The sequence below is a fragment of the Camelina sativa genome, chromosome 14, assembly GCF_000633955.1.
Source record: "Camelina sativa cultivar DH55 chromosome 14, Cs, whole genome shotgun sequence".
In the NCBI taxonomy this organism is placed as follows: Eukaryota; Viridiplantae; Streptophyta; class Magnoliopsida; order Brassicales; family Brassicaceae; genus Camelina; species Camelina sativa.
In genome coordinates, this window is record NC_025698.1 from 6,854,900 (window position 1) to 6,868,649 (window position 13,750).

The 13,750-nt window shown below is 35.5% G+C and overlaps 3 protein-coding genes across 3 annotated transcripts; 1 reads left to right on the plus strand and 2 right to left on the minus strand.

Moving 5' to 3' along the window:
* On the minus strand, positions 1,271 to 2,664 carry LOC104740112 (NADH dehydrogenase [ubiquinone] 1 beta subcomplex subunit 3-B-like). Its single transcript, XM_019235966.1, has 2 exons — positions 2,373 to 2,664; positions 1,271 to 1,525 (listed from the first exon to the last, which is right to left on the minus strand). Exon 1 carries the CDS (start codon positions 2,622 to 2,624, stop codon positions 2,403 to 2,405), a length of 222 nt encoding a protein of 73 aa, XP_019091511.1. The 5' UTR covers positions 2,625 to 2,664; the 3' UTR covers positions 1,271 to 1,525; positions 2,373 to 2,402.
* Positions 3,178 to 9,381, minus strand: LOC104740113 (protein STICHEL-like 1). Its single transcript, XM_010460640.2, is given in 10 exon segments — positions 3,178 to 3,422; positions 3,517 to 3,598; positions 3,683 to 4,157; positions 4,243 to 4,758; positions 4,974 to 5,193; positions 5,290 to 5,677; positions 5,679 to 5,847; positions 5,933 to 6,448; positions 6,664 to 6,883; positions 6,980 to 9,381. Coding segments are annotated over 10 exon segments (4,737 nt in total). The 5' UTR covers positions 9,047 to 9,381; the 3' UTR covers positions 3,178 to 3,338.
* LOC104743302 lies at positions 10,970 to 12,428 on the plus strand. The gene is made up of 2 exons (XM_010464398.1): positions 10,970 to 11,141; positions 11,518 to 12,428. The coding sequence occupies exons 1-2, from the start codon at positions 10,970 to 10,972 to the stop codon at positions 12,426 to 12,428; spliced, it is 1,083 nt and encodes a 360-aa protein (XP_010462700.1).

The following is a 13,750-nucleotide window of genomic DNA, read 5'->3' on the forward strand; positions in this document are numbered from 1 at the left end:
TTTCTATTAATTATTGTCGCATTGACGAAAAAGAAAAGTCATTTGTTTTGGGTACGATGGATTTACGTATGTGGTATTCCGCCGCTGACCCGACCAGTCGAGATCATCATAAATTTGTTTTTCTATATTTGAAATTTCTTATACTCTGTTTTTTTTTCTTATAATTTGTTTCTCCGAGTAATATGAAAATTTTCATGTAGGCTCTATTTTTGAATTTTGAGTAAGAATAACAAAGAGTGTAATAAATATTATAACGTTTCAGTCTAGTGGTTGGTCAAATTTTTTTACAAAACATTTCTATCAGAAAACCTCGATTTGAATTTTTAAAATATGACTGCAGATACAAGATTCACATAGTTACAAAATTTTTGGTATACTGTTGGAGTCGTCCGTCAAAATCAATTAGATGGATTCTAACCAATGGGATTAAGATTCATAATTAACCATGCATACTGTTGTGAGGATATATAAAATATAAATCATTGTTTCTGTTTAACAAAATAAATCATTGTTTGTAACAGTTACAATTGTCATACTGGTTAATGACTTAAAGTACTGCTTAATAATAATAAAAAGATTTACTTATTTATTTTGTTGTTCATTTTTTTGTTAACACTAAAAAGTAAAAAGTATTTGAGAATTTACATTCAGAGAAAATTTCTGGTTACTTTAAGAAAAAAAAAATAATTTTCCCTAGTATCGAAAACCTTTCTTACAAAGCAAACGCACGAGTTCTGGGGTTATTTTAACACTATTATGGGTTTTTACGTGCAATCAGTTTTCTGACATCTGATTCCTCATCTCATACATCTATTATTATTATACTATCTTTGTTTCACTTTTTTTCCTATTTGTAAAAAATTATATATTCGCAAGGTACAGGTTTATGGCAGATGAAATGGACGTAGCGTGTAAGAAAATACAAACCCGTACCTCATAATTTAGTAAACTAAAGGATAAAGTTAAAAAAAAAAAAACATTATAATTATCGTCTAAAATAGTTACATACTCCATTATTGTCTGACTATACTTACTGCAACGACACTCACCTTACTTGGAACTTTGTTTTTTCCCAACATGATAATTGATATACTGTATAGAGTGTTAATTCAGAATTGTAAATATCCCTTTTCTAATTCGACTTGTAAAGAAAAAAGACAACTATAACAATGCTTAAAAAATTGGGCCTCTTATTAAAACATGCAGGCCCATTTTGAAAACCACACAGACTTCGAATCTATAGTACTGGTAAAGAACCTGAAAGCTACTATCTCTAAACGACGCAGTTTTTAATCAAGTATCAACTTAGTAAAGACAAAATCAATTACGACTATGCAAGCTCTTAACTTGTTAGGATACAAAGACAACCTTTTTGAGCCAACAAGCTTTACAATTCAACATAGAAATCAAATTCACTGTGTTCAATTCAAACATAGAGATTATTAAGACAATCCAATGGAAGCTAGTAAGTAACCGAGAAGAAGCCTGGATGGAGTTCACAGCCTTGTGCCACTCTTTCAAGCATCTGCAACAGACAACAATGTTTCCGTATAAGAGTCTGATACAAACGGAAACTACAGTTTAAAACCAACTACTCACTGGAGAGCAAGGTGACAATGCTCTTACCAGCAAAACTAAAAACTTGTAAAAATGTTAGTTGTTTTGAATTGTTCTGATTAATCTACTCAACCTTAGCTCCTATGGGTTATATTTTTGAATTTTATTTCAGATCTGTTTATCCACGACCATAGTAGCTACGTTCTTATTTATACAGTACATTACAGAATACAGAGTTAAGAGAATCATATGAAGAGTGCTCTGAACTTAGGGTAAGAACTATAAACTTTGATCTAAGGCCATTGATTCCTTCAGGCATTTTAAAAGCTAAAACCAAATGATGCAAAGGAGTTTTACGTATGATTGAAACAAATCTCCAATGTTATATAAGCAGACTGAAACCAAACTTTTCTAAGACATCGTTCCCCAAAAATATGATACTGTCTGCAGCAAAACTCGTTATTCATTTGTCAATCTTAATCCTCTCAGCTCTCAAATGTACTTTTCAATCTCCACTATAGTACTCATGCAAAAGCTAAGTAAGATCAAGATTCACAACAAATTCACCAACTTAAGCTGATAGAGATAACAAATGGAAAAAAAAAACATTTCCAGGTTCAAACGAGTTAACCAAAAAGAATCAATTTTGTTTTGCTTATCCTTCAATATATATCCAACAAGATTTGAAGGAAAAAAAATCAAAACTTTACCAGAGAATCTCAGAACTAAGATCAATTTAACAAAGACGAGAAACATATGATTCAAACTCTAATCAAGATAAAACCAATCAACCAATCATCAACGATTTTATTTACCTCATCTAATTAAGAAGAGGCGATTGCTCTTCAGTGAGACGTAGCAGGCTGTTCCTGGTGTTGGTGAGCTGATTTGGAAGGAACCGAAGCTTTGCTGTAGATCTGCTCACCGACGAGGTAGACGCAGAAGGCAGCCACGCCGATGCCAAGTCCTGGAAGAGCGTGTTTCATCTGGTTCGATAGCATCGGATGCTTCCTCCATTCATCTCTTCGCCGGAAAAATTCGCCTGTACTTCCCAAAGGCTTCGCCATTTTTCTCAGGTTGTTTGTTCTTCTATTCGATTGATCTCCTGCGACCGTACTACAAACACTACGTTCTCTTTTATTATGGGCTTCTTTGATCTTTATGGGCTTTATTTTTAATACTTGGGCTCTTTTATTTAAGATCCAGAATATAATAATGTCAGCAAATAGTATTTTTAGTTTCATTTATTTTCATAAGTGTTCATATTCATTTTAAGTTTTATAATATTGCATATATTAAGTTCATAAGTTCTCTTCCGCATCCTATCCTATGTTGTTTGTAAACAATTTACTCCCAAATTGGCTCATTTAAGCTGATTTCTTTTCGTTGACAAAAATAAAAAAATAAAAAAATAAAAAAATAAAAAAGTTCATGACTTCTTGTTGCTGTTTGTGTCGTATTGTACAGTATTTGTAGCCTTGTGATTGATCTCTTTGCGTTGGTGAGTTCATGTGAGTAAGATGGACATATTAATTAATTACAACATAAACAGTAATTAGACATATCATTTTAAGATATTTTTCGTAAATTTGTCGAACTGAATCCAATATATCCACTAAAGGCAATAAACAGTAACTTTCCTATCAAATTTGAGTACTCTAGAAAAATACATATCTTATCATTTACTTATTTGCTATCAAATTCAATTTTAGCATTTAAATTACTTTTAACTTTCCTATTTTCTTTACTAAACAGTAAATATCACACAGTAACCTTATTTTTTACTTCCTTGGTCTAGCACACCCACTGAACAAGGAGAAACGTCTCTCTCGACTTCTTCGTGATCGCACAGCAGTCCCTTTGATCTATAAACCAAGTAACCAAAAACGTCAAATAAATAATTAGATAAATTGTTTTTTTTTTTTTTCTATTTCACCAACATTTCTACAATCAACTCACTTTGTTTCTTCTTGGAGACTTTTGTGTGTTCCAACAGAAAAGCAGACTGCAAACTCCTCTCCCTGATTCTGATTCATATCCTCTACACAAACCAAACAAGACATTCTTTGTTAGGACCATCTTACTTCTATTCGGTTTTCTCTTTGCTGAATCGTAGATTACTTACAGATTGTCTTTGTTGTTTGTGAAGTTGCTGTTGTGTAGTAAGCTCGGAGAAACAGGACAATGCTCCATTCTTTTGCCTATCTGATTCTCCTGAAACTCACCCATTCCACAGATCTTCAAAACTTTAACTCCATTCGTGTCTTCTTGAGGTAGAACTTGATTCCTTTCGGGTTTTAACCGGCCTTGTGAAGCAGGAGTCTTTTGTAACCACTCAGTTTCTAATCTCTGTTCTTGGATGATTGCTTCAATCCTTTTCATTGGAATCTCATTTCCACTTTCAGTATCTGAACTTGTTGTAACTGCTATTTGTCTCGTCTGCTTGGAGTTGAGTAACTCAGTTTCAGACAAGAGGATTATCCTGACCTCTACGTTTCGCCGTAGTACCATTTCAATCGAGTTTGTGACACTACTTAAGAACCTCTCAGCTCTCGCTTTGATCTCTCTTTCTCCAAATGCAATATAAGCAACTAGAATACCTGCAAACAAGATTCTATTAGTATGCAATTGCCCGAGTTTTTTTTCCTTTAGATGTAAAGAGATTAAGAGAAGTTATAGGCTTACCTTCGACTTCACTGATAGATAAAAGCTTCCCATGAGCATATAGAAGCTGCTTCAATGTCTTCGAATGACATCTGTCTACACATTTTATCCAGATATCATTTAGTTTCTCTGAATTTCTGCAAGTAAGTGTCATGGTGCTTGCGGTTGTATCGTCATGAGAGGCAGTGTCACTCTCTAGAACTTCGCTTGAGGAGGAAGACAATTTCACTTCATGAACAAGTTTTCCGCTTTTTCTCATGGAAGTTGGGGATGCTGAATTACTACTACACTGAAGGCCTGATCTCTGTTTGTAAGCAGTAACTTCTCTTGAAATGCTTGACGGGGGATTTTCACTTGCCCTAGAGCTTTGCCTTCTACTGCTACCGGTATGTGTGGTTCCAGGAGAAGGCATCGAACCAAGCTGTAGCAAGGTAGCTATGAACCATGTTGAACGATCAGTAGAAACTCTTAGCTGCTTCTCGGCCTCAGAAAGAAGTTTCAAAGCATGCTTTAGTCTCTCCATATCAGCTTCAGTCACTACAAAAAAGATGAATAAGATTGGCCAAATACAAAGAGGTTCAAGTGAAAAAAAAAACTAGCAGAGCTTAAAGACATCAACAAGCCGAATTTTGTATTTAAAAAAAAAAAACATTCTAGTGCAAGAGAATATATATGATCATTATGTCTCGCTTGTGAATTCCAATTTCAATCAAGAAATCAGAGTTAACGATTCTGAAGTTCCAGAAACTCACAGTTCCGTCCATCAAGGAAGGCTTCACTGTATTTTTCGTCCAGGGCCTTGTATGCTCCAGCTATGATATCCATGATAAGACTGGCTAGTTGAGACATCATGAGTATTGGGTCAGCTCCTACGTCCAGTAATTCTCTAGCTTTCTTAACTGTCTCTGCCGTGTCAGATGACAATGCTAACTCCAAAAGTTCCAGTAAATTGTCATCTGAAACAACACCCACCTGCACAAACACCAGCAGTCACATTTACATTACTCATTGGTCTAATTTTTACCTGATGCAAAGGAAAGGAAACATATAATAAAACACCAAACTTACAAGCTCATTTACAACATCGACTGTGATTCGTTTTCCCATCAAGCTCAACTGATCCAACATAGTTTCAGCATCTCGAAGCGAGCCATCAGCATTCAAAGCAATCAGGTCCAACGCCTGAGACTCCACATCTAGATTTTCATCTGAAGCAATCTTCCTTAGTCTCACAACAATGTCACCATCTCTGACTTTGTTGAAGAGGTAACTCTGGCACCTTGACTGAATGGTCCGGGGAACGTTGTCAAGGTCGGTCGTTATACATATGAAGACAACTTTCTGCAGAGGGTTCTCAAGAAATTTGAGCAAAGACAGCCACGTCTTAGATGGTAATAAATGACACTCATCTATCACAAAAACCTTGAATCTTGGGGAACTCTGTGGAGCTAATGTCAGCAGTTTTTNGCTTGGAGTTGAGTAACTCAGTTTCAGACAAGAGAATTATCCTGACCTCTACGTTTCGCCGTAGTACCATTTCAATCGAGTTTGTGACACTACTTAAGAACCTCTCAGCTCTCGCTTTGATCTCTCTTTCTCCAAATGCAATATAAGCAACTAGAATACCTGCAAACAAGATTCTATTAGTATGCAATTGCCCGAGTTTTTTTTCCTTTAGATGTAAAGAGATTAAGAGAAGTTATAGGCTTACCTTCGACTTCACTGATAGATAAAAGCTTCCCATGAGCATATAGAAGCTGCTTCAATGTCTTCGAATGACATCTGTCTACACATTTTATCCAGATATCATTTAGTTTCTCTGAATTTCTGCAAGTAAGTGTCATGGTGCTTGCGGTTGTATCGTCATGAGAGGCAGTGTCACTCTCTAGAACTTCGCTTGAGGAGGAAGACAATTTCACTTCATGAACAAGTTTTCCGCTTTTTCTCATGGAAGTTGGGGATGCTGAATTACTACTACACTGAAGGCCTGATCTCTGTTTGTAAGCAGTAACTTCTCTTGAAATGCTTGACGGGGGATTTTCACTTGCCCTAGAGCTTTGCCTTCTACTGCTACCGGTATGTGTGGTTCCAGGAGAAGGCATCGAACCAAGCTGTAGCAAGGTAGCTATGAACCATGTTGAACGATCAGTAGAAACTCTTAGCTGCTTCTCGGCCTCAGAAAGAAGTTTCAAAGCATGCTTTAGTCTCTCCATATCAGCTTCAGTCACTACAAAAAAGATGAATAAGATTGGCCAAATACAAAGAGGTTCAAGTGAAAAAAAAAACTAGCAGAGCTTAAAGACATCAACAAGCCGAATTTTGTATTTAAAAAAAAAAAACATTCTAGTGCAAGAGAATATATATGATCATTATGTCTCGCTTGTGAATTCCAATTTCAATCAAGAAATCAGAGTTAACGATTCTGAAGTTCCAGAAACTCACAGTTCCGTCCATCAAGGAAGGCTTCACTGTATTTTTCGTCCAGGGCCTTGTATGCTCCAGCTATGATATCCATGATAAGACTGGCTAGTTGAGACATCATGAGTATTGGGTCAGCTCCTACGTCCAGTAATTCTCTAGCTTTCTTAACTGTCTCTGCCGTGTCAGATGACAATGCTAACTCCAAAAGTTCCAGTAAATTGTCATCTGAAACAACACCCACCTGCACAAACACCAGCAGTCACATTTACATTACTCATTGGTCTAATTTTTACCTGATGCAAAGGAAAGGAAACATATAATAAAACACCAAACTTACAAGCTCATTTACAACATCGACTGTGATTCGTTTTCCCATCAAGCTCAACTGATCCAACATAGTTTCAGCATCTCGAAGCGAGCCATCAGCATTCAAAGCAATCAGGTCCAACGCCTGAGACTCCACATCTAGATTTTCATCTGAAGCAATCTTCCTTAGTCTCACAACAATGTCACCATCTCTGACTTTGTTGAAGAGGTAACTCTGGCACCTTGACTGAATGGTCCGGGGAACGTTGTCAAGGTCGGTCGTTATACATATGAAGACAACTTTCTGCAGAGGGTTCTCAAGAAATTTGAGCAAAGACAGCCACGTCTTAGATGGTAATAAATGACACTCATCTATCACAAAAACCTTGAATCTTGGGGAACTCTGTGGAGCTAATGTCAGCAGTTTTTTCAAAAGATAACTAACTTTCTTAGCTCCATTCTTCTTACCAGCGTCAAGTTCCAATAGATCCCTACTTTTCTCCAGCATGTAATCACTGCACTCTTTGCAATACCCACAAGGTTTCATGTATTGAGTAGCCAGATCACAGTTCAGGGCAGCCGAAAGGATTCTCGCAGTAGATGTCTTCCCAGTTCCTCTAGGACCTTGGAAAAGATAAACATGAGCAATCCTACCCTTTTTCACTGCGTTCATTAGAGATTGAACAACTAAACCTTGTCCAATCAACTCATCAAAGAACATAGGCTTGTACTTATGGCTCAAGCTCTGGATACTTCCCGATGTACTTCCTTCTTCTTCCTCTCCTCCTTCATCCTGACTCCTACAACTAGTAGACCATCTCCTCCCATCTAATCTACTTTGAGCCTCTAAATCAAGCTCTCGGAAATCAGTTGAAAGATCATCATCACTATACCCAAATCCAATAGATGACCCTCCTCTACTATTACCACCATATTTGAGCAAAGGCAAAACACCCTTTGCACTTCTTAAAGCAAGTTTCTGTTTATCATACCTCCCAGAAGAATGTCTATGTCTACGATACACTGACTGACTCCCGCATAACATACTAGTACCAGTCTTTCTAAGTGTATCCGAAAACGAAGGCGAGCAACAACTCCTACACCCACCTCTATGTTTTAGATTCCGCTTGGTCCAATAAAAAGGAATCCCACAACCTTGTCTCCCTGTAAAATCCAAGTTATCATCATCCAAGTCATCATCATCATCATCATCACCGTCCTCCCAAGATCCAACTGTACTAGGATTACGAACAGCATACATGTTGTTGTATGAGCTAGTCGACAATGCAGGTGTACTGTTACAAGTATGAGAAGAATCTTCTCTCTTACTAGTAGCTCTCAAGAACTTAGAAGAAGAGTGTGACCAGTTCTTGTACTTAAGCTTCAAAAGCAAAGGAGATGATACTTTAGTGACCTTCCGAGGATTCTCCGAATTGCTAAAATCCTCTGTTTCATCAGATAACTCAACAGATGCATCTCTCACAACACTTAAACCTGACGCAGCGTGAAGTTGACGACTTTGAAGTTCCCTAGATTTCGCAGAGCTTCTTCTACTTCCGAGAATAGCTTCTTTAGGTTGATGATGATAACTCTTCTTCTTTCTAATTTTTGCAAAACCAGGTGACAAAAGATTCGCGTCTCTGCATCCGAAACCCATGGAAGCAGATTTAGTTTTCCCAAGATACGAATCACCAACGTTCCTCGCATCACTCACATCATCATCATCATCATCGTTGAGACTACGACGTTGGATCCACGAAGCTGCATCTTCACCTTCACTGTTTTTAGAAAAGCCACTCTTCTCGCTTGAAGTCTTGTGAGCCTTCCAATTGTACAAAAACACCTTCTTCTCCTTCTCCTTGTCTTTCCCGTTCCCAACACCTCGACTACTCGGAAAATCCAACTGATTGTTACAGAGAATCCCGAGGTTACTGCTCTCCAGCGGCGGCTCAGGGACGGATCTAGAGGAAGGAAGAGGAGATTTCCAGGAGGAAGTGGTTCCGGGATCGGGTAAACCCTTGGCAACTTTCCTGATTTGAGTAAGCTCCTTCTTCATCAGATGCAATTCGCTCGGATCCGAAATCTTTAGACCCGACATTTTATTTGTTATTCTTCGTCCTCTCAAAGACAAAGAACAAAAAGAATCACTCTTTCGACTTCTTCCTCCTCTCTCAAGTTTTCAGACACATTTCAATCAAAATCCCCAAAAACGCCAATGAAAATTGAAATCTTCTCCGTCGATTTTATAGCAACAAAAATTTAAGCCGGGAACTTTCACCTGAGTGAGTTATCAAAGTTTTTGAAAGAAGACTAAAGAATCTTTTGTTTCCAGAAACTGAAGCCTAATATGACTATGAGAGCGAAAGCGACAATATGAGTGAGAGAGATGAAGAAAAGGATTTGATGGGAAATTCAAAAATATTCACAGGTCTTGCTGTTTTTTTTTACTCCCTATTTTTTTTTTTTTAATTTTAAAAAGATACGAAAAGAAAATGTGAAAAGGTGAAAAAAAATAATAAATAGGGTCGGTCGGGAAGGAGCGCTGGAGCGGTGACGCTCGGGATTCTCCTTTATTCTACTGAGATGGTCTCTCTCTCTCTTGTGTCAGATCTCAAAAAAAAAACAGTCGTCCTCACTCTTCTCTTGTGTTCTGTCTTTCTGTGTTTTATGTTTTTGTACTTTCTCTTCTTCACCCAACTTTCACATTATCAACAAATTTTCGTCAATTAATTTATTTATTTATTTACTACTATAAAATTATATAATAGCGACAAAGTACAAAAAGAAAACGACTTTGGAATATTAGTTTTAAGAAAAACATAGATATTTAGATTTATTTTTTTCTCTCCAAAATTAGTCATATTTTGATTTCGAGATCGGCGAGGAGAAGTACCCAAATGCTTAAACAGCCAAGTATTATTTGTTTTTTAGCCAATTTTATTGTTCTTGCAACGTGCCCTGTACTGATCAACAAATATTTGTCTAAAAACTCTCTAATTATATGACAAGTTCTGACATTTTGCATGTCTTATTAATCTGAGACCAGTACTTTATAGATATTTTATATCATGTAAGTTGTGATCCTTGTACAAAACCTACTTATAAGTATCATCATCCAAACCACAATTCTATTTTAATATTTTAGTTGCATTTTCATAACAAAATATATAATCCATAGTATTTTAATATTTTCGGTGACAAATGTCTTCGCTCTTTCAATCGTACGTACATCTTAGCTGTTTTTATTGTTTGGTCCGTTTGATTTGAAATGTCTGTCTTACAAAAAAAAACGAATTTAAACATCATTGATCATTCACATGATTTGTTTATTCTACAAGATCGCGTTAATAATGTATACATACAAATATGTGTTTTAAATGCATATGAACAAGCTCCTGGGTCCTTAATACTTTGTGTTCTTTGACTAATGTATTATAAAACTATTCATATATGCAAAGACAAATTAACGACGAAATGCAGCACATGCCACTGTTTTGTTCCTTTTGCGAAATTTAATGTGGCCCCTCTCAAATTAATTTTATTTATTAGTCTTCTAACTTAAACGTTGTCTCCAATTGTAGTAGATAACCTTATCTAATACTCCCTCCGATCCTGAATACCTGTCATTTTATAAATTTCACACAAATTAAGTAGGTTTGTGTAAAGACTATTGTAACTTTCCGTTTTGTTTTTTCATATTCACTATAATAAATATAAATAGTATCTAATCATTATTTAGTCAAATATAGCTGTTGATCCCAATCTTCTTTATTCTTAATAATTTCATAAGTGCACAAGTTTGCATGCAGTTGTAGTCAAAATTATGTGTTTTTGATATGCAAATGAATTAATACACGTAATAAAGAAGATTTTGTTGTTAAAATTCTTCTAAAAATTTGAACATGGAGCCAAAACAAAAATTAAAATTAGTATTGGAGCCAAATCTAAAACTAGTGATCACTAATGATGCTTGTATATATATCCGTAAAACGAAAGGACATGAATCACAATTTCATTCATCATGAATTCTACTTTAGATCTGAATCTTCCTTGTATAGCCAGTGAAAATGAGTTTTTGTTTGATCTTAATCAAACCCCAATCAATGAGGAATTCTCCAATACTGAAGGTGACGATATTGCAATCGTCAATAATCCAATAGCCTCCAACGAATCTCTTCCTGAAATAGATCCAGGTATTAATTTTCAGGATTTAAATTAATTTTGTTTTGTTTTGTCATTGTATTTGTGAAATTTTGTCGTTTACTACTCCATGTATACGTAAAGAGAAATTTTACTACTCCATGTATTTAAAATATTTCTATGGTACGTGTAAACAAAAGTTGGTACTTGAAAATGCTGTAGTATTTTTAATGTTTTAATTTCTTAATTTTTTAAATTAAACTGCAGAGATGGATGGAGTGGAGCTAATGCATGGAACCAATAGAAATCTTTCAAACACAGAACAGCGGGCGATATATAATGCTCTGTTAGAGAGAAGTCAAGATGGGAAATTAAAAAAGTTTACTACTCGAGAAGTTTCTGAATTATTTTTGGTTTCTATTCGAACAGTGCAACGAATTTGGAAACAAGCAAAAGATACGTCTAATGGTGAAGAAGTTAATGTCTCCCACAAAAAATCAGGACGTTGTGGCCGGAAGAGAATCACGCTTGATTTGGATCAAGTGCAGGAGATTCCATTTCACAAGAGAACAACACTTCGATCGCTTTCAATGGGTTTGGGTATTGCTCAGTCAACATTGCATAGGCATGTCAAAGAAGGTACGATTCGACGTCATACAAATGCCATTAAACCAAGTTTAAAGGATGAGAATATGAAAGCTAGGCTGAAGTTTTGTGTCTCGATGTTGGAGAAAGATACTTTGATTCATGGACCAAAATTTGTTGATATGTACAATATTGTACATATTGATGAAAAATGGTTTTATATGACGAAGAAAACAGAGAAGTATTATTTACTTCCCGAGGAAGAAGTGCCACATCGCACATGTCAAAGTAAGAATTATATTGGAAAAGTTATGTTTCTAGCAGCGATGGCTCGACCGAGATTTGACGAAGAAGGAAACGAGACATTTTCTGGAAAAATAGGAGTGTTTCCTTTTGTTACTATGGAACCTGCTAAGAGGCGAAGCAAGAATAGAGATGCTGGAACTCTAGAGGTAAAAGCTTCAAATTCTGTGAAAAGAGAAGATATCAAAGCATGTTTGATTGAAAAAGTCATTCCGATAATTTATGAAAGATGGCTAATTGAAGATCGAGGGAAGACTATTTTCATCCAACAAGACAATGCAAGAACACATGTTGAGTTTGGCGATAAAGAATTTCAAGAAGCTGCTTCTAAAAATGGTTTTGATATATGTCTGATGTGTCAACCTTCCAATTCACCGGATCTAAATATTTTAGATCTTGGATTTTTAGTGCCATTCAGTCACTGCAACACAAGACATGCCCCAAAACCGTAGAAGATCTTATTCATGCTGTGGAGGAATCATTTGAAGAATATCCAACAAAAAAGGTAAATTATATTTTTTTGACTCTCCAATTATGCATGAAAGAGATCATGAAAATTGGAGGATCAAACAAATATAAAATCCCACATATGAAAAAATCTACACTTGATAGGGAAAATCGTCTTCCTCTTCAAATAAGTTGTGATGTTTCGCTTGTCCAAAACGTCATGGATACTCTAGCATTATCGTCTTCATGAGTTTATGTATTTAAATTTTTGGACTCTTTGTTGGGGGTTTTTCTATTTGTCAGTTTTTATGGGTTTATTTTTCTGAAATAAGTTTTGTTCTAAAATTATTCAAATGCTACAAGTATCGTGTTTTGTTTATTATAGCCATTTGGTCAATGATACTACGTACAAGTGAAGAGAACAATTCAAAATAATGAAAAAAATTTCAAAACAGCTTTATAATGCTTTAACTAAAAATCTAAAATGAACTTGTATGAAATAAAATAAATATTGTACTAGTAAAAGATAGAAATGTGAAATTATATTTCACATATTTTTTATTACCAAAATAACTTGTAACAGCAATACAATAAAAATTCTTATCTGAATTTAGAAGAAATTTGGAAAGTAAATCCTCAACATCTGGAGTACAACTTCTTCTTCTCCAGTTGTAAGATCAGGGTTAAATTCTCCTTCATCGTAGAAAAACAGTTTGTTCAGATCGAAATCATGTTTGACACGATAATGAATCGTGTAAACAGGTAGCTCTTCCTTCTCTTGACTTTCCTCTTTCTTCATTTTGTTTGATTTTATAATTTTTGTGTATTGTTAAAAAGAAGAAGCAACGATGGAAACTTTATACTGTGTCATACACGTAGAAAGATACATAAATATTAAATATAGTCAATTGTTAGCAATATCTAGAGTCACTCATTAAACAACACATAGAATTCTGAACTTGTTGACTAAAAATAATAGAAGGGTAAATAAGTCATTTTAGAGTGATAGTTATATGGGTAAGTGAGAACGTCAGATATTTTGACAAAAAAAAATCTATAACAACAGGTATTCACGATCGGAGGGAGTACCTAATGATGAGGAATATAGACGACATTTCATAGATAGATTTGCTAATTTTAGTATTATATATATTTCCCGAGAGGATAATATCCGTGTCGATAAACTTGCGAAATGTGCAAGAGCACGAGGTTTCTGTTTTTCCCATGTAAGCTCGTCGGTACCTAATTGGCTCTCTTTCGAAGAAAGTCATCTCCGATAACTTAATATATGGGGTTTGATAGTCAAAAAAAAAAAAAAAAAAGAACC

What these genes read in the sequence shown, in the direction of transcription:
- LOC104740112 (XM_019235966.1), bottom strand. Translation starts at nt 2,624, where the DNA reads ATGGCGAAGCCTTTGGGAAGTACAGGCGAATTTTTCCGGCGAAGAGAT.
- LOC104743302 (XM_010464398.1), top strand. Translation starts at nt 10,970, where the DNA reads ATGAATTCTACTTTAGATCTGAATCTTCCTTGTATAGCCAGTGAAAAT. An exon ending in TCTTCCTGAAATAGATCCAG is followed by an intron (nt 11,142 to 11,517) that starts GTATTAATTTTC and finishes CTATTCGAACAG; the next exon opens with TGCAACGAATTTGGAAACAA.